At 45.0% G+C, this 20,395-nt stretch overlaps 1 protein-coding gene across 1 annotated transcript; it reads left to right on the top strand.

Annotated features, from left to right (window-relative positions):
- On the top strand, window positions 1–20,114 carry yaf2 (YY1 associated factor 2). The gene is made up of 4 exons (XM_033614981.2): window positions 1–164; window positions 557–682; window positions 18,736–18,891; window positions 19,252–20,114. The coding sequence occupies exons 1-4, from the start codon at window positions 139–141 to the stop codon at window positions 19,502–19,504; spliced, it is 561 nt and encodes a 186-aa protein (XP_033470872.1). The 5' UTR covers window positions 1–138; the 3' UTR covers window positions 19,505–20,114.
- Window positions 20,115–20,395: the final 281 nt, after the last annotated feature.

Raw genomic sequence — 20,395 nt, 5'->3', positions numbered from 1 at the left:
CACGTGCCCAGCTCCCAAGCGGAGTTTCCACGACAGCTGGAAGCCGAGCGGCACGGGCGCATCGCTTCTTTGCTAAAATTACTGGAAATAACAAGACTCGTGCTCGTCTCAGCACCTCCACATAACCGCAGGTCTGGCATGGGCGACAAGAGGAGTCCCACAAGGTAACCGCCGAGTCCGTGCGTCCTAGATATCGGAGCGGGGGAGAGAAGGGGAGCGGACATCGACAAGCGCACGGGAAGGAGAAAAAAAAGGGTTTTCTCCACGGTGTCTCTCTCTCTTCTCTCTCCCAGTGCGTGTGTGTGTGTGCGCGTGCGGCTGTGTGTGCGCGCGCGGGTGTTAAAACCTCATCGCCAATTACAGTGTCGGATCACAGCGCGCTTGCAGATGATTTCCCCCTAAATCCTATAGGCTCACCCAGATGTTTGCTATCGATAGCTGTGCTGGATGCAACTCACTCCTCCTGCCCCCCTTTCTTCTTCACCCCCATCATTCCTTGTCGTTTTTTAATGTCTTAATTTTCTTCTTTTTGTGTTGTACATTTATTGTTTTAAAGGCCGAAGCGTCAACCGAAGCCCTCCTCCGACGAGGGGTTTTGGGACTGCAGCGTGTGCACGTACAAGAACACGGCAGAGGCTTTTAAGTGCATGATGTGTGATGTCAGGAAGGGGACGTCAACAAGGTAAGGCGATGGATATACATTACCTTTGGTGTCTTTTTGCATTAGCGGTCCCAAAGGGGGTGGAGGGTGGGGGGGGGTCCTTGGGGACTCATGGGTGCCCCCCCCCCTCCACCTCCTGCAAAATGGGGAGCAGTTTATCTCACTGCCTGTGAGCAATTTGTGCATTTAAACCGTGAAACTATTGAGATAATTGTGTATTTTTCACATATTTAAACCCTCCCACTACTCCTATTCTGTACACAGCTCAGGGAGTAAACATAAACAAACATGGAAACATGGCGGGTTGTTTTCCTGTAGTTTCCTACTGTATGTTTTTGTGTAAAATGACATTTACTTGATTTGTTTTTGTCCTCAAACTCACCATTCCCAGTCTTCTTCATGCACTGACCTCCGTAAAATGAGCACATCCATCTTGTTGCCCCGGAGATATTTGTAACAGACGATTAAAAGGAGGTGTGTGGGTGTGTGTGTGTGTGTGGGGGGGGGGGGGGGGGGCTAGATGATTCCAATACAAACTCAGGTACTCAAGTGTACAAAAACACAGCATTCAGGCACACATGCCCTCCGAGCCGCGGCTGGTATTCGCCCTGACATCGGTGATTTGAGGCAGGAAATGACTGTTATTCCTGAACGGCGGTCATTATCAGGATGAAAACACAACAAAGGGGGCGAAGGAGAGGAAGTGTAGACGGAGTGTGTTGTTACATGATCTCCCTCTTTTATGTCTCTTCTCCTCTTCTCTCCTCGCCTCGCAACTTTCCCAATGATTCAACCACGGGCAGTGACACATCGGTGCAGTTGTCACGTTTGGTTTGCTGCCTTTCCAGAGTGTGTCTTGTGTCGGCGCGTGCACTTGTGTGCCTCGTGTGTGCACTTGTGTGTGTGTGTGTGTGTGTGTGTGTGGGAGGGCTAGTTGTGAAAAGAGGTTGTCAGAGCAGCTGCCAGACAGACAGCCATAGCTCATTACTATGCAACAGCTTAATCAGCCCGCTGTCATCAGACACACACACACACACACACACACACACACACACACACATACAGATGCACTCAACATGCAAATTTTACACATGACTGCATGTGTATTCGTACACAAACATTCAGCCATAATCGCACACTCAAGTGCACAGTAGCTGCTCGTGCAAACAAAGCGATTGAGCGGCAGACATACTGTTGTCGTAGGGTTCAGCTTATTGCAGCTGAGCGTTGATTGTTGAGGACACTCCAGGGACTCTGTGTGTGTGCGCTTCCGTAAAAACAAGCGGCCCGCGGCTTTGCCAAGAATCTGTCTGGATCCTCGCGTCACCAAACGCTGTGACACCCTTTGTTTCCCCCCCATCTGGGCATTTTTGGGGGGAAGTTGGCAAGGACACAAGGAGCCAGAATTCCTTGTTGCACCCCTCACAAACATCCATGAGAAGGTCTTATTTAATGCACTGTCCTCCTAACTGCAGAGCTGCAGAAATGTTATGTTTGTCATGGCCTTTTTTTTTTTTTTTTTTTTTTTACTCCCAGAAGGCCGTACACAAACCGCCACACGCTGGCTAACACTGCAGCAAAATGGCCACACAGGTGGTCGCAGCTGTTAACGACTGAACACAACAGACAAGTGGATTTCTCAGCGAGCAAGCCAAAGGTGGTAAAGGGCATACGACATGCGGAATATAAATGTAGGACATGGCACATTCCCTTGCTGGTTACTAAACAAGCATGACTGAGCTGTTACTGCGAAGGGATGAATTAATGCTCGTGTCCGGGGGTTAGAGGAAGTGTCCTGAAGGTCACAGGTTTGACGGGCAGCTTAAATCAACTTGTCACAGGTTACAAAAAACACCCAGCTGCATGAAATGTCACTTTTCCTGACAGGATTTGTGTCCTTTTTTTGGCAAGTATTACAGGTAGTGGATGCTTAAAAAAAGGGAACATTTTAGGACATTGTAGAGACGTATTTAAGGGAGGAGAGTCTGCATGTGGATAGCCATCAAGAGATAAGGATGAATGTTTTATGAAGGTGAGTTTAAGCAGATCTCGCCGCCGAGATCCCTGTGATGTGGCGAGATGATCTACTGCAGGGACCCAGAGCTGGCGGGCCTGATTGAAAGCGCGTCGTCGAGGCCGCGAGTTTGACTGAAGACAGGGATACATCAGCAGGATTGGACTCGCTTATCGGAGGAGGGGAGACAGACTGACAGAAGAGGGGAGCCAGCTGACGTTCCGCTAATTCTGTCAGCGGCTCGGCAAACTTGTGCGGCAAGGGAGTGGAATCAGAAGAAAGACAAGTGGGACTTTAATTTGCACAGCCGAAACAGAAAGGAGTGTTTAAATATTCTCTCTGCACCTTTAGTTTTTTGGGGAAGTTGCACACCGGCTGCAAAGCTGATGCACTCGTTTGCAGACTACTATGGAAAAATATGTTGTTTCTCTACTTACAGTGTTGGAGTTATATCCTCCGACCTGTGACTCTCTGGGCTCAGTCCCAGCCTTTGAAAAGCAGCATGATGGATGAAAGTCACGCTACAGTGGTGCTGTGCTTTAAAAAGAGGCTGTTTGATAAGTGCAAGGTCACAGGTTTTGATTCAGCTGAAACACCCCAGGCAGCTCGTCCTTGAGCCAGACACCGAAGGCCTCCCAGTGCACCCATTACGACTTGTCCGGGATTAGGGTGTCATCTTAATGTGAAAAAGATGCAAGACGAGGCGTGTTTGAGAGCTCATGCTCCCGTCTGGTGTTTGGACGAGCCTGAATGAGCCGAAAATGTCACATGAAGCGGTGCTGACGGACAGTAGTTCTTGGCCGAGGACCGTGTTTAGGTTTGGGTGTAACAGCTGAGTGTAATAGAGCAGTGTGTGTGACCTTCTCTTGTGTCGAGCCTACACCACCTGCATCTGTTCGCCGAGCTGAGCTGTGACAAGTCAGGCCCCGCCAGGGAGACGCTCAGTGTGTGTGCATACGCTGCGTTCAGGAGCTTGTTGAGCAGCATTCTGTTTCTACAGGTCAGGACAGTGAGTTGGATCGTGTTCTGATTAGTTCTCGTTCTCTCTCTGCCTTCGGCTCTCTCGATTATGTTCACTTTCTCCTTTGTCTTTATCTCTCCTGTTTATTCTCTTTCTGCCTCTTCCTTCTCTCTAGGAGTTGAACTTAACCTAGGGCGTCTCTCGCTGACAGATTGACTGATGTGCACGTTTTGTCAGCTCCACCTAAGTAAGCACAAGCCATTCTGGCTGGCTGGCATCCTGTCAGCAGTGGGCTGTGTAGGTGTTGTTTTATCATCCTCCACACATGCTCGCCCTCACAGTTCATGTGCAGTGAACTAGTGTTGTCACGGTACCAAAATTGGGACCCACGGTACGATACCAGTGAAAGTATCACGGTTCTGAGTAGTATCACGATACCACAGCGAAAATGAGGCAGATGTGCCTTTTGTCATTTATAAAAAGATAAATCACTTTTCTATAATACATCAATGATATTTCAATGGAATAAATTACTTATTGACTTATTCATACTTCAAAATCAGCATCAATCAGTGATTAACATAGGGGGGATCAAAATAAAATAAATAAATAATAAAAATCAACCAGCCATCCTCCTCCCCTGACAAGTAAAGAGCAGTCCCTCCATAAGTAAAGAACAGTGCGCTGAGGTTTGTGGACCGTTACCTGCCACAAAGAGAAATGTGAACGGCTCGTTTCTCCTCTGACACGCCACATACCTGTGTGCCGCCATGGCTCGGCTGTCCAGGTTCTCCTGGGCAGTCATGACGCCAACGAAAGAGGAAATTATTGGACCTGGAGCCAGGCTTCTCCGTCACCAGTAAGCCGTTATCTTGCGCCACGGAGCACTATGGCTGCCGTATTTGACAGGAATACGGTGGAGCCTCCGCCATATTCACTGTTACAAACAAATCACTGTTACATATATAAAGAAATCTAGCCTACAAGTAAAAAGAAATAATAACTTTCACTGCTTAAGATACTCAATAGCTCAGCTAATACCTGAAATGTCACTGGAAAACAAACCACTGCAGCAGCATATTGAGTGCCAGGTGGCCAGCGTGCGCTGTTATTGGCCAGCGGGCGCCATTATTGGACGGCGCATGGACACTCACCCTCTTGCGATCCGACTTTGAACTTATCCCACAGTAGTGATGCCGTGAGGTACCGCAGTACTACAGTACTCCAACATTATGGTATCATATGTACCGTGGCATTTAAGTATCTATCACGAACATCAAAGAGGAGCACAGCGAAGCAATGACTAAATTCTGATGCAGATATCAGTAATTAAATTGTCGCCATTTGGAAGCGTTTACATGAACTTTACGAATGCATCCAGCGATTGGTGAGATACTATCAGCCTGCTGGAGCCATCTGATTATGTGAAACAGAAGCTGTGAGATGCATAGACTAAGTTTATCTTCAAAGTGGATAGCGGATTCTAAATTTGGGATCAAAATGCAATACAAGACTTGTATTGCAAAAAGGAAAGGATTAATTATCTCTCTTGCCTCTATCTGTTTATTCTCCCAGGGTAGCTGCATTGGTAAAAATGTGTGCAGCTGCCATGGAATACTAATACACAATATATACATACATTAAAATGCCGCCTGAAGGAAGAAATGCAGTGTAAAGTGTGAAATAGCTGAGCTTCCATATTGTTCCACTGCCTGCGTAGACATGTATACTTGAATTATTATTCAAGACTTAAACACTTGAAGAGTTTCCTTTTGGCAAGAACATCACTTACCCCTTCCTTACATCTCTATCAGGCTTATTATTAGCTCCCCTCCTCCACACCTTTTAAAGCCATTTACAGGATCAAGAATCAAAATGCTTTTATATCAGAAACTAATCTGCTTCTGTAGCTGGCAACAAGTGTGCGAGAGATCTCAATTACCAGGCACAATCAGAATGTACCACCATTTGGCTGCTGTGTTAATGTCAGCGTTAATTCCCCCAATCTGATAGCAGAAAATGTGCAACCAGCAGAGAGCCACACATTTGATTCTCACTTTAGAGTCGTGTGTTTTCATTCACCTGAAGTGCTAATAGTCAGAGTGCAAGGTTTGTATTGTTGTGCAGCACTTTTGGTGCTTAATGTTGAGTCATGTATATCCCCAGAAAAGTAGAGGGATTACAGAAACACGTGCAGGTCTTTTCAGGCAGTCTTGATTGTGTGAGTTCTTCAGTTTTGGAATCGGCACCAACAAGCCCCGTTTCCACCAAACACTTTCGGTATGGTACCTTTGGAACCGAAAGTAACCCTTCAGACATGGTACCTACACTCTAGCGTTTCCACTGCAAACAGTACTCTTAAATGTGGGCAAAACCAGACACAACTCAGCCCTGAGCAGAGTGACCATCTGCTATTGACCAATCATCACACTACAGTGTTCACAGCTTCACCTTTTAGTACCAGATCTGTGTGCTAGGTACCCCAACAGAGGGGGGACCAGAAATGGGGACGGTACGGAACAGCTCCATTGGTACCATCCACAACTTTTCACAGAAGCATACTGAGCTGAACTGTACTGAACCATACTGCTCGGTGGAAACAGGGCTAAGTAAAATGGTCGACTGTAAATCACCACTTAGTGTCTGATCATCCCATCTAAATCAGGGGTGTCAAACTCAATTTAGTTCATGGGCCACATACAGCCCAATGTGACCTCAAGTGGGCCGAGCTAGTAAAACCATTGCACAATAACCTGTAAATAACAAAGCCTTCCCTCTCTTTTCGTTGAAAGAAGTAATGTTACAACTAGCGTACATTCTGAAAACGTTCACAATTACTTAACATTTACAAAACATATGATGAACAGCCTGAGATGAAGGCCAAAAGATAAAAGAAAAATCAGTGTAATTTCAACAGCATGTCTGTTTTTCAGCAAGCTCACCCTCAGCGTATGGCCTTGATGCTGATGCTGTTTTGTCAGCAATAAGGTAGCTAGCTTTCACAGCTGCAGTACTGACCTGTGGGCCAAAACTAAAACCAGACTTTTGTTTCCTCAAACCTACCAACAGTTGATATATCAGTTCTGTTCTTGTCCTTGCAAGTTGTGTTTTTTGGCATAATGCGTTTGATTGTGGTGTTGAATGTAATAATCCATGAGCACTGAAAGGTGCAGTGAACATATGGCTTCCCATTTACCTCTGTGAAGAAATAGGAACTGGTTCATTTGGACACACAGGAATAGTACTACATTTAATTTTGAAATTGGAATAATCAATCAATCAATTCAATCAATTTTATTTATAAAGCCCAATATCACAAATCACAATTTGCCTCACAGGGCTTTACAGCACACAACATCCCTCTGTCTGACTTCTCTGCAATTTGTACTCTTAGTAAAGTCATTGTGTGGGCCAGATTGGACCCTTTGGAGGGCCATATGTTTGTTCTAAATGATCTCCAAGGTTGTAGCCATGGAGTCGACACTGGGGGGGACCAAATCTGATGGGGGGGCCCCTGCCCAAAAGGGTCGGGTTCCCAACTTACTGCTGAATTACATCGACACTACTGAGCATCAATTCACAATTCACCAATTAAATCAAACTGTGCCAAATTCCTAAGAGCATATCAGGATGAGAACACAGGGTTCAGGCAGGAGGCGGATGCACCCTGAGGGACCCTGAAGCCTGGACGCTGCCCACAGAACTCTGTGGCCGGCTTTAGTGTGCTTTGCCGTGTAGACAAGGGGTTTAGAAAGGAGTAGGAAGCGCTGTGAAATGCCCTGAAGTTGGAAAGCTGGCCAAGAAACTCCATCGGCTTCCCAGCGAGCTTAAACAATCACTGTAGTGCCGATAGTTTCCATCTTTGTGGTCTACGTTCTGTTTTTGATTTAGGAAAAGCCTATTAGCACTGGTGTTTGTGGTTGTGTTTTTAAATTCTGTACTTATTCCACATATTTGTCAGTTGTGTCTGAACAGAAAATGAGAGACGAGCAGACGCACACATTCACACACAAACGAGCAGACAGACTGACAAAGACATGGCTCTATGTGTGATTAAAAAAAGAGCAGAGGAGCAGAATCGCTTGTTGACTGCAGCTTGTTCAAAAAGTTTGTGATAACTAGGGCTGCCCCTGACAGAATTTTCATAGCTGACCAATAGTTGTCATTTAGACCATTAGTCGACAAGTCGCCCGCATATTTAGTCGATGAATGACAGGCAAATGTTTCCCTGCAGAGTTTACGTATCACCTTGGGTTCGTCCTTCACTTTCTCAAAATGATTCCACACTTTAGATTTCCTGTCCGACATGTTATTAACTAGCCTGTGGAATAAACGCAGGTACCAGCCCTGGAACTTAGGGGCCGTACACATGCCGCGTCTTAAACTGGAAAACACAAGGTCGGTTTGTAACGTGACTCCTGTCTGACTGCTGAGTGTGGGTTTTGATTTATTTTGACAAGGTGCAGCTCCTAACAGAGTTTCACGTTTGTTTTTTCTGCAACTAAGCGACCAATGATATCTTGCCATCGAATGACCTTTCTGGTTGACCAACGTTTAGTCGACTATTAGGGGGCAGCACTAGTTATAATAGAAACAACTAAGTACTAAAAAAAAGGTACCGTTGGCTACAAACTTATGGTACTGCCATCGACATTGGCTCAAACTTGGACCACACTCAACCTTAGCCATAATCCCCAATGTGAAAAAATAAAAATAAAAATTTGAAAACTCATTTCCTATTATGCTATTTGTCATAAGCAAGTACATCTATACAGTATACTGTACAAGTATGCAATGATTGGAGCTACTGCTGCCTACACATGCAGGGCAACATAAACAACCGACACTTTACTAAGACCTCATGTCCGCTAGCTGCCAAATATAATGTAATAAAGACATAATGTTCATTGTATGTGCCTGTGAGCATCATTATTCAAGATTCAAGACTTTTATTTACCATTTGCTCAGGTACAAGTGTACAAGGCCACTTTGAGCATACTTGAATTTTGGGGTGGATATGTCCCCCCATTATGTTTTAGAATCACTGCCTTGGATTACATCCTCTTATAGGTCACATAGCCGGCTCAGTCGTGTGGGTTACTGGTTTTAGCGCTCACACAGAATATAAACACTGAGCGTACACCAGGGACAATGAAGCTGGCTGTTATCACGTCACCGTAGCTCAAGATTATGGCTACGTGATAAGCCTGTAATTACTGCAGTGACACTGATGCATGACATACTGCTCTATGTGTGCGAGAGTGTGGGTGCAGGCGGGCCTGTACAAGAGAGGGGAATGTGGTATATAGTGTGGCTAGCGGGCTGTAGAAGGTGTCATAAACCACAGGACATGGAGAGCCATCTGTCTCTCTTTCGTCCACACTCACACACACACACACACACACACACACACACACACACGCGTGGTGGTAGCATGTACAGGCAGGGAGAGACATTAATCATCGAGTTGGAGGAGCTCCCAGGAGCGGCCCACAACCTGCTGATAGAAAACCTGACACACACCTACACCGAGATCGAGAGTGTTCAACAGGGCATAAAATAAGCTATTTCACAATGATCTTACAATCATCACAGAACAGTGAGACGAGATTTGTTTGTAGCAGCACGCTCCAGTGCTTATTTGCAGTCCATCAGCTGTCCTGCGGGCTGTTTGCTCATCACACAGTGTACTCGACAAATGTTAGCAAGCAGTCCAAACATCTGCAGAATTCTGCACCGCTGTCTTTTGGATGGCACAGTTCAACATTTGAAAGTGTAAATGGCTGGAGTAACAGCCAGAGGTGCTGTGCCAGGCAACATTTTCAAGCTTATAATAGATTTGGTCCAAAACTATGGAGGACTGTTCTGATTGTCAGAGCAAGACACTTGATTTTTAGGTAAATACTGCACCTACGTCAGTGCACCTCCTCTGCACGGACCGTTCTGTCCTTGCACAAACACTTTACTTCCTGTGGTGAGATTTTGAATTTGTTACAACAGCAGTTTCATTGGAATCTGTCTACCCAGGGTCTGTTCAGCCAAAAAGACTGAAGTGATTTGACAATTGGTGTGTGTACTGTGGGAGAAAGCAGTTCTCAATGACTGTCTGCACAAAATATTCTGTTTTTTGCCCTGATTGTAAAAAAAAGACAAGAATCCTACTCAGCTGTTTACATGACCTTTATCAAAAAAAGACTATCGTCATATCTGGAATAATAGTGGAATATTAGTGAGTAACCTTGTTGGTATATTTGGACAAAGATGATGCAGTCTAGATTTTTAAATGGAATTTTTTAGCTTTGAAAGGCCACAAAAGCAATGGCCGCTGGTTGGACTCCTTTTGCCCTCAGAACTGCCTTAATTCTTGGTGGCATAGATTCAACAAGGTGCTGGAAACATTCCTCAGAGATTTCAAGAAACCAGTTTGAGATGATTTGTGCTTTGTGACATGGTGCGTTATCCTGCTGGAAGTAGCCATCAGAAGATGGGTACACTGTGATCATAAAGGGATGGGCACGGTCAGCAACAATACTCCGGTAGGCTGTGGTGTTTAAACCATGCTCAGTTGGTACTAAGGGGCCCAAAGTGTGCCAAGAAAACATCCCCCACACCATTACACCACCAGCAGCCTGAACTGTTGATACAAGGCAGGATGGATCCATGCTTTCATGTTGTTTACACCAAATTCTGACCCTACCATCTGAATGTCGCAGCAGAAATCCAGACTCATCAGACCAGGCAACATTTTTCCAATCTTCTGTTGTCCTGTTACAGAGGATTGTACCATCCTCTGTAAACCCTAGAGATGGTTGTGTGTGAAAATCCCAGTAGATCAGCAGTTTCTGGCACCAACAACCATGCCACATTCAAAGTCACTTAAATCACCTTTCTTCCCTATTCTGATGCTCAGTTTGAACTTCAGCAGGTCGTCTTGACCATGTCTACATGCCTAAATGCATTGAGTTGCTGCTACGTGATAGGCTCATTAGCTATTTATATTAACAAGCAGTTGAAAAAATGTAAGTGGCTGGTTAGTGTAGATTTTGCTTTATTTCTCAGGCGTCTTTTCAGAAAGGTTATGATGACTGGTCTATAAAGAGATCCTGACACACACACACCACCACACCATCTGTGTTAACTGCTGAGTCTCTGCAAGCAGTGGCGTTGATGACCTGTTTGTCCGCTGTGGCAGGAACTTGACGGTCAAACCATCCTGAGTCATAAGTCGACCACCTAGTGAATTTGTTACGTGACCATATCAGGAGCAGAGGTGATAGTTTTCTTTTTTTTTGGCAGTGTTGGTTCTCAGACTGTTGTGTTGGTGGCGGAGTGTGAGGTCAGTGGGTGCATCAGAAGGAGGGGGAGAGATAGCGATAGACTGTGTGTGTGTGTGTGTGTGTGTGTGTGTGTGTGTTCATGACATATTTGCAAAGGGGTCAGCCAGAGTTTCCCTGTCAGTGAAATGTGTGCGAGATCAGTGGCAGCATTTGTACTTTCCAACTCACAGGACAAGTTTGTCTTTCACTTGCGATTAAAAGTAAGATTTGAACAGCACTGTTTTGTACGTAACTATTTTCAAACCAAACTACACCCGCCAACCGTATCACCATGCAGAGGGAAGTGTGCATTGACTGCTAGCTGATGTAGCACCACTGAGCTTGATAACGTTACAACTCAGCTGAGGAGGACGCTTCTCATGTTTACATCTTGCACTGTAAGAGCATGAGCGTCTTGTCCATGAGTAGGTCTGTCAAAATAAAAACTGCTTTTTATTCACCGAAGTTGTACAGAGAGCACCCTGCCTCTTCAGAGCATATTCCACATCCATGACAGTCACAGTCTTCCTCATAGCGTGCTTGGTATAGTTAGGTGGCGGCATCACAATCTCCAGAAAGACTTCCAGCACACCACGGGTCTTCTGGAATAGATACACTTTACTCCACCAGACTTAGCCAGACAGTAGATAGTGGGCTCAGTGGTTCACCAAGCTGGCCCCGAGCACAGGGGTCGGCTTGCCCCAGCCTCGGCCTCGGGCTTTGCAGCTGGCCATTCGATCTGCAAGCGAATCTGTCAGGAAAACACACTGATTATCTGATATGATATAAATGATCTAATTATGATAAAGGGTAGAATGTGCACCCCATGCTTCCACATATGTCTGTTGCGTCTAAACAGAGGCCCCGTCTATACGACAACGATTTCAACTGAAAACGTTAAACTTTAGTTGCGTTTTGGCCGATCGTTTACACGACAACGGCGTTTTGGGTGCCTGAAAACGCAACGTTTTGAAGACGGGTTCCAGAGTGCAATTTTTTGGAACTCCATTGTCATGTAAACTTGCAATATGCAGTTCCTCTGAAAACGGAGACTTTTCGCACATGCGCATTACGGTTCCAGTCACTAGGCATGCGCGAGAAAGTCGACCGTCACAACAACAATGCCGAGCTCTGTTTATGCTGCTCACCCTGTTGATTTGAAGTGAAGTGTAGATCTGTTACTGTAGCAACTCCACCTCGTCGTCCATCCAGACAAAGTTATCTGTACATGCTTTCGCCATTGTGTCTTCTTTGTTTTGGTTTGTAATCACCACGTTGTAGAGGAAGGCGCTTCAGCGCAGGCGCATGGCGTCATGCCGTGGTGTTGCTTTGGGCCAGAGAGCGAGGTGAGTGGACATACACAAAGACACGCTGAGCAGCGCAAAGAAATGTGCGTCTGGTGTGAATGGCAAGGCGACTGCTGACAGGTGGCTGTGCGGCAATTGATAGTCCTCTTCCTCCTTTGCCTCTGCCACTAAACCTGTTCATTAGACCGCATCTTAATCTAGCTCACTTTCAAGTTATTTAATTTTAAGTGTTTCATTGCCGTTAAAATGTAGATTATTATATGTCTATTTAAAATAAATGTCCAGCAGTTGCTCTATATATCCGGAATTCTGGAATATTAACAGCCATATTGGCCGCCAAAAAAAAGTGTAGTGTAGTGCCTGGTTGGTACATGGTAGGTTCAAAATAAGGTAACAGCATTGCTACTAGCATGGCTAAAAACCAGCTAATAAAATCACATAGTAAAGAGTGTCCTGCGGCGTCTTCCATGCTTTCATAAGCATGTGTGAAGGGATAGTTCATCCCCAAATAAAAAATTACATGCCACCCAGAAGGAAGTGTGCATCTACTCATGGACGAGAGGCTAGTGCTCATGGCAGCTCAAGATTGAAACATTAATGGGGTCCTCTTTGGCTGAGCTGTAACGTTAGCTAGCTCAGTGGTGCAAGGTGAGTAAGCAGTAGATGCACTCTTCCTTCTGAGCAGTGGTACAGTTGGTGGGCGTAGCTCGGTAGAAAGAAAATAGTTCGTACATGAAATTGCTCACAACAAGGTCTGTGGATTGTCCTGAGTAACTGGATCATGATTTCTGTAAAGAGACATTGCTGTTGAGTTTCTCAAGTGTATTTTTTGGCACTTTGAGCACCACAAGCTGAGTGCCATCTAGTTCCATTATATTTGAGAGAAGGCAGACATCTCTACAGCCGATATCTCCAGCACTCAGCAACTCACATCTAAACAATCTTGACTGATAAATTGCTCTAGGGCTAAGGAGGAAAAATGATTTTTTACCGAACTTCCCCTTTAAGCCGTCCTAATTTCCCAGTGTGGGACTCCATTAGCTGCTGTGCAATAGATGGCTTGAGTGGAGCAACTATTGATTGGAACAACAGTTCCAACACGCAGTATTAATGTTAGAAAGAATAGGCCGTTACATTAGGCACAGAAATTCCTGTTGGAATCAATAGATACACAAACACACACTCAGCTGCTTCCAGATGGAGGCCAGCAGTGAAGGCCTAAGTGCTAAGATAATAAGCATTTGATTGGGTTAACAGAGGCAGCTCTGTTTAGGCCTGCTGCTTTGCCTCGCCGTAATATTATGTTGTCTCCCCTTTCATCTGGAGGTTATTGAGCTGCCTCTATTAGTGAAAATCTACCTCATTGTTATACATGAAGAAGATAGGATGTACAAAATATGTTTACAGTCAGCCCCAGTCGCTCTCGGGCACAGCCGGTCTTTTTGCTTTAAATAGAAAAGAGCGTAATTAGCCTCAGGTGACTTTTTTTTTTCTTGATGGCACATCAAGCAAAACATACAGTGCTCATTGGCTGCATTAATGAGACAGTAGTAATTCACCTGATCATTACATACAGTGAATCACAGAAGCACAGAACGACATCCGGAACAGAATCAGTCTGAGGAGGTTATGAATGAGCCAGCAGGTCGTCTTGTTTTTATTTTTGGAAGCTTGGAACATTCAGCCCGAGGGCAGGACGGTCCATTCTGTTGTGACAGTGGCCGTTTTGTGTGCGAGCTTCAGTAAATTCAGTAAAAACCAGACATTTTCTCTTCATTGTATTGCATTAAAGGATGTCAAGGAGAGCCCACAGATTACTTGAGCCAGGAACAGGGGACTTTGAGAGGCCTCTGCTTTTACTTAAAAAGGTGTCAGCAGTTCTGTAGCACCGTGCTGACAAGACAGACATATTAGAGGATCTCGACATCTCCTCCCTATCAGACAGTTATGTAGGCCAAGAGACCCATTTGCATTTCGCTCTAGCCTCGCAAGCATCGCTGCATGTTCTGTGAAGGCAATGATAACTCAGAAGAAAAAAAAACTGACTCTGGGAGAGACTCTTTGAAGCTGGGCCCCAATTTAGGTCATCCCAGAACTGTTAAACAACAGCTTTGCCCTTAGAAAAAGACAGCAGGCCAGCAGCCCCGGCTCTTAGAAAATGAGGTAGAAGCCTCTAAATTAAGCTAAATAGGCCACCGAGGCTCTTTTTGGCAAAAATGTGGCGCATTGCACAGCAACTTGGCCAGGTGCTCAAACTAATTTTGCGGATGAATTTTGTGAAGTCTGGTTCATTTGTACACTCTGCACTTGTGTTTCATCCTTATAATTACATTAGGCAAGTGCAAAAGCACATTTTTCGTGAAGCACCTTGAGGCCAGTGTTTTGTAATTGCGATACTTTCCAAAGGGTTCACACACAGGTTAGTGTATGTGAGTGAAGCTGTTGCAGAGCTGCAGTCTCAGAGCATCCATACAATGCTTAGCTTTCATTTGAAGATGAATATTTTATATTTTATGAGCAGCAGTTTGAGCTTTCACACAAACAGGCTGATGAATTATGAAATTTGTTTTCAGTTGTTAATTTTTAGCTCGAATTACAAATACATCTGCTCGACGGGGCTCGGAAAACACACTGTGCTCTTCTGCCGTCTCATCATGCCGTCATGCTTAATCTGCTCGCTGCCGTGTGTGTTTGCATGCATGCACGCGTGCAGTCACATGCCTCAATGCGGGCGTCTGTGTCTGTTCACTGCGTTTATAAAGCATGCATACGTTTTTGTGTGCACCCATTTTCGATTTGTATGCACCGCTTTGGCTCCTGGGTGCATTATGTGCATGCTGCGATGCGCATGGGTGCATTCATACATTAAGCCGTTTCGATGTGTGAATGCGTTTGTATGTGCGCGTGCAAAATCAGGCGCTAGATGTGTAGGCTCTCTCAACAGATGGCCTTTTCAACACACTCGCCTCTCGGCTAGGGCTCTTGCCAGCCCCAAAACACACAAACACAACACACGCACACACACACTCCTGCACAGAAATACGATCACAGCCTTCATGCATGCAAACTGTTGCCAGACCAATTGCATAATGTATCATTTTTGAGACAGCAGGCACTCTTGGAGGATGGAAATGTGACTGCGAGGAGGAACATTTAGTTAACAGTGTTCCACTGATATTTATTTTGATATTGGATTTGCCTTGTAGCGTTCTGTGGAGCCTGTGTACCAAGGTGCATCATCCTCGCTTATCAGTCAACGCTGTTTCTCTGTCATAAATAACAAACAGGGGACCATGACTTTTAATGCAAAGGCAACACAAACATTAGTGTTTTGTACATGACATAATCAAAATCTCTAAATCCATCAGAAAAAATATATATACACTCTGACAGAAGCCGCTAACACAACTGACAGCAATCACTGTCCGCCAGTGAGGGATCATGCCCCTGATGCTGCAGTAGCAAAGGTTTAGATTTCAGGTGAGCACAGGGGACGGGTCTGCCCTCCCAATAAAAACACAAAAGTAGCGGACAGAATTTATTGACACAAACTTGAAGATAGCTACACCATGAATTGATACGGAAAAGGCACAAATTGGTGCATAAACTTTACCAGAATGCAGGAAATTCATAGTAATTAGCATCGAGTTCCTAAAATGTTGAGGCAGAAGGTACTTGCTGTAGCTCTGGTTGAGGGTGAGAGGCTGTCAGTAAATAGTTTGTTGGCCACAGGGAAACAGAGATCTGTTTGGGTACATGAGACAGTAAAAACAGAGGGGAGTACCACCAGTTGATCCAGGGGCCTGTATCACGAAGCGAGATCAACCTTTCCTGGGTTACCCAGACCTATCCTGGGTTGACTAACCCTAACAATGGCAATCAGGATAATCGGTATCACGAAGCTGGATATCAACTCGGTAACTCAACCCAGTGTTGCTTTATCAAGAGCTGTGAACGCGCATGCAGCAGACCAATCACAATCATGAGAGAAGCGCAGCGTCACTGAGCGTCCTCACAGAGCGTCCTCACAGAGCGTCCTCACAGAGCGCCGTATGTGAGGGGAAAAAAGTATTTCTCATGTGAGGATCAGAGATTAATTCTACTAAAATATGAGGAGGAGAAAAGCAACATTAGAGAAAAGGCCAACACCGTGGCAGCTGCAGGAGGAGGAAACATGTGTGGCAACACATAACGGGATGAATAATGTTTAGTTTTAGTTTAGATTAGTTTATTTGCACATAATGTTAAAAACAGACAGTATAACATTTACAAGATTAAAAAAAGAAAAGTGCCGGAGAGGTTAGAAGCCACTAAAAGCTTATCAAAGAAATTCCCCTGTCAAAACATCAATGAAATCACATGATAGACAAGAAAAAAAACGGGTGAGGAAAGAAGAAATAGAGGAGGAGAGAGGGAAAAATCAAGACAACACAAGGCAGCAAATAAAATGATGTGTAGGTTAAATGACTCATCACTGGTTCAAGTAGCTACAGTACCTGTACCTGTACATCTGACACTGATCACATCCTTGAATCCCATGAAATCAATGCTGCGCAGATGAATTGCGTGTATTACAATTATCGTCTAACATCATTGCATCTGATAAATTGGTCTTCTTTGTCATAATGTTATATATGCTACAATAAAGCTTTAAGCTGACGCCACAATTAAATCATATCAACACCAAATTGATAGTCTGAATAAAATCATCCTGATATTGAGCTGTGTTAGAAATTAACAGCTGTGCAAAAATATACCTAGTCTCCCTCTTTAAAAAACAAAAAGGAAAATCCCTCAAACACCATGAAGTGTAGACATGATAGGCTACTTTCCACATTTCCAGCAGCAAAGCTGTCAATTAGGCCCATTATCTTTAACAGGGATCATTTCCTCCAACAAAACAAAATGTTGGCACTAATTAATGGTGCTATTAAGTGTCTGCAAATGATCAGTTTCTTTCTTATGAAGGGGTGGGATGACATTACGGCTTCTTTCCACTCCTTTTTGAACAATCTTTTCATTGTCTGTTGTTGTTGCTTTCTTTTCTTTTTAGTGTTCAAAATAAACTTTCAAATCAAAATCAATCAAATGAATTAAACTTCCCGTCATGACTGGGCTGCATTTCTGTCAGCGGAGTCATTTTTTCCAAACAGCTGATTGGCCAGTGGGTGGTGCTTTTTATAGGATCAGATTCAACCCTGAACTTACCCTGCTCCGGAGCAGGATAGCCGTTCAGAGTAAGTTACCACGGTGATCTACCCCGATAAGAACTGAACCGGCTTCGTGAGACCGAAAACCCAGAGTTAACCCTGAAGTTACCTCGCTAAGACATTAATCCTGCTTCGTGATACAGGCCCCAGGAGCTTCCCCTCGCTTATTGCCATTTCCAGGCATATTTTAGGTTGACTCAGGGGCAGTCTGACAACCTGCTGTCTATCATCGGGCCGTAAAGCTCTGGGTATCCAGCAACAGCTACCACCAGTTTTTCCTTCATTGTTTACCAACTGTAAACATGTTGTCATGACCACCACAGAAGGCCCGCCTCTCAAATCATCCAATTGGACAATGGGAAAAAACATGACGTGGGTGCTCCGGTGAAAATGCCAAGCCCCCAGAGCACAGACACATGAGAAACACTTAATGCTCATTAGAAACAATTACAAGAAAACGCCTCCAGCTGCGAAACACTTCCTGTGTGATCAGGGCCTAATTGTAATTTCCTCAGAATTTTCTGGCAGAGGACCCCTAAACCCTGCGTCTTATGTGTCCCTCCAAATGTTGAAACAAAACATCCATAGGTCTTTGTGCAGTCATGACTACTGGTTGTAAAAAGAAGAGGCAAGCGCCTTGCTGTATGACTGTTTTCACCCTCGCCTGGCTTTAAAAGAGACAAAGACTGCAGTGCAGAAGAATTGGGCATTTGGGAAGAATGGGGTGAAAAACTTGGGTGTGACCTTTAATAAAAATGTGACATACTGCGGTTGAGGTCAGAGCTGATCTCACTTCTCGCCTTTACAAACAGCATCACTCCACTCCGAGTTTATATAAGCTAGTAGAAGACGTTCATACATGCATACCTGTTATGCATTCTGAGCTCAGTGTATTTTTCACACTTGCAATTCCCGTCACATCTTTGTGCTCACCAAAAACAGATCTCAGCTTGTCAGTGTTTATCCCTCTGAGCACTACAACAAGCCTGTGCAGGTACGTATCTCACAGATGGCTGAAGCCTTGGTTTTTTATTCCAAAGGCGCTCAGTGTGCGGTGCCACTCGCTGCCAGTGTTAAGAATACTTCAGCAGCGCCATCCTAACCAGCACTGGCAGTGATTATTGGCTCTTGATTACGGTGGTGCGCCACCATGAAGCCATGTGCTCACTGTGATTTTCCCTCTCATTAATCTGCCACACTCCCCCTCTCCCTCTTTATGCCCCCTCCCCTTCCTCTTCCTCCTCCTCCTCCTCTCCCCCGGATCAGGAAGCCTCGTCCCGTCTCCCAGCTCGTCTCGCAGCAGCAGGTAACACAGCAGTTTGTGTTGCCCTCGCAGCCCAAAAAGGAAAAGAAGGAGCGTGTAGAGAGGGAGAAGAGCGACAGAGAGCCGGCGCTCAAGAAGAACAGTCACAAGAAGATGAGGTAAACAAGCTGACACGGGGTTGTGGGGGGATCAAGAGGAATCAGATATTATAGGGATGCATGAATAAACACTAGAAACTGTAGATGGTGTTTTTGTTGCCACCTGAAGTGAGGATGAAGTGTTGTCATATTTCATAAAGTACTTCAAAAGATTGATGTGAGGAGGGCGGGAAACACCAGAAATACATTTCAAAGCAGCGTCAGGAAGATGCTTTTTGGAGTTCTCGGCGACATTGTAGCAAAAAGATCAAGGTGCTTTTCAGTCTTGGGTAAAATAATTGAAGATTTGCAATGGCTGGTTGATACAAAAGCTTTTTTTTTTCTTCCCCTCACCCTCCCCATTTATTTCTCACTCATCAGGCCCAGGTTAAAAAACATCGACCGGAGCAGCGCCCAGCACCTGGAGGTGACGGTTGGGGACCTGACAGTCATCATAACAGACTTTAAGGAGAAGGCCAAGCCCTCGTCCACCTCGGCTACGTCGTCCTGCACCGCGTCCACGGCCGACCACCACAGCCAGAACGGCTCCAGCTCAGAGAACACAGAGAAGGGGCTTTCCCGCTCCTCCTCACCCCGGGGAGAGGGGAGTTCGGTCAACGGAGAATCTCACTGAGTCACCCCTTCCCTCGGAAACAACCCCCCCGGCCTCCACCCACATCTCATCTGCAAATCCACAGGTCACTGGTGGGGCATCCTGCCTCTCCTTTACAGCTGCACATTACTGACTAATACAGTTTGGCTTGCTTTCTTTTGGATATTACAATTTCAGTAGGAACTGTGATCATCAGATTTGCTGAGTTTAATTAGTTTAAAGATTCTCCGCGGCACTGGAATTCTAGAAAAGCAATATGAAATACCTTTTGCTCCACCTTCGAGGTTTTAAATGATCTACAGCTTGGACATTTGGTGCAATTGAAAGGATCCCACACCCAGTCCACACTTCACTATGAGAAAATTTACCAAGACAGTTTTATTCTGACGAAGAACTTCCTCAGAACTGACCTGAGATATGTCTGAATAAATGTTTGGACAAGCTTTACGGTCCTGTGCGGTTTCCTTCAGATGCACCAGCCTGTCAACATTTTCCTTTCTTTTTCTTCTTCTTTTTTTAAAGATATTTTTGTTAAATAATGTGCAGCCCCACCCTTGACATCACCTTCAGTGGCCGGCGGAGTGACCTATTGTGGAATCTTCAGCCTCTGTCTGAAATCTTTACCCAGCCGTTATAAACCTGAACCCTCTACGACACACTCCCAGTGTCCCCTACACTGAACGTTCAACCTCACAGCGAACCTTTCCTCCTGCTCTTGATTACTCCAGGCTTTTACTTGTGGACTGCCTCTGCTGTGGAGTGACTTTTTTGACACAGCATTAGTGGCTGTACTCCCGCTGGCAACATTTGGTGTTTTTGGGTAATGTTTGGAGCAGGTTGTTAGTTCAGGTAATGCTTGTTTTGTTTGTATAGGGCATCAGGCAGGTTTTGATAAAAGCCCTTTTAAAAAAT

Source organism: Epinephelus lanceolatus, chromosome 23 (assembly GCF_041903045.1).
Source record: "Epinephelus lanceolatus isolate andai-2023 chromosome 23, ASM4190304v1, whole genome shotgun sequence".
Lineage (NCBI taxonomy): Eukaryota > Metazoa > Chordata > Actinopteri > Perciformes > Serranidae > Epinephelus > Epinephelus lanceolatus.
This window is presented reverse-complemented; position numbering and strand designations above follow the sequence as displayed.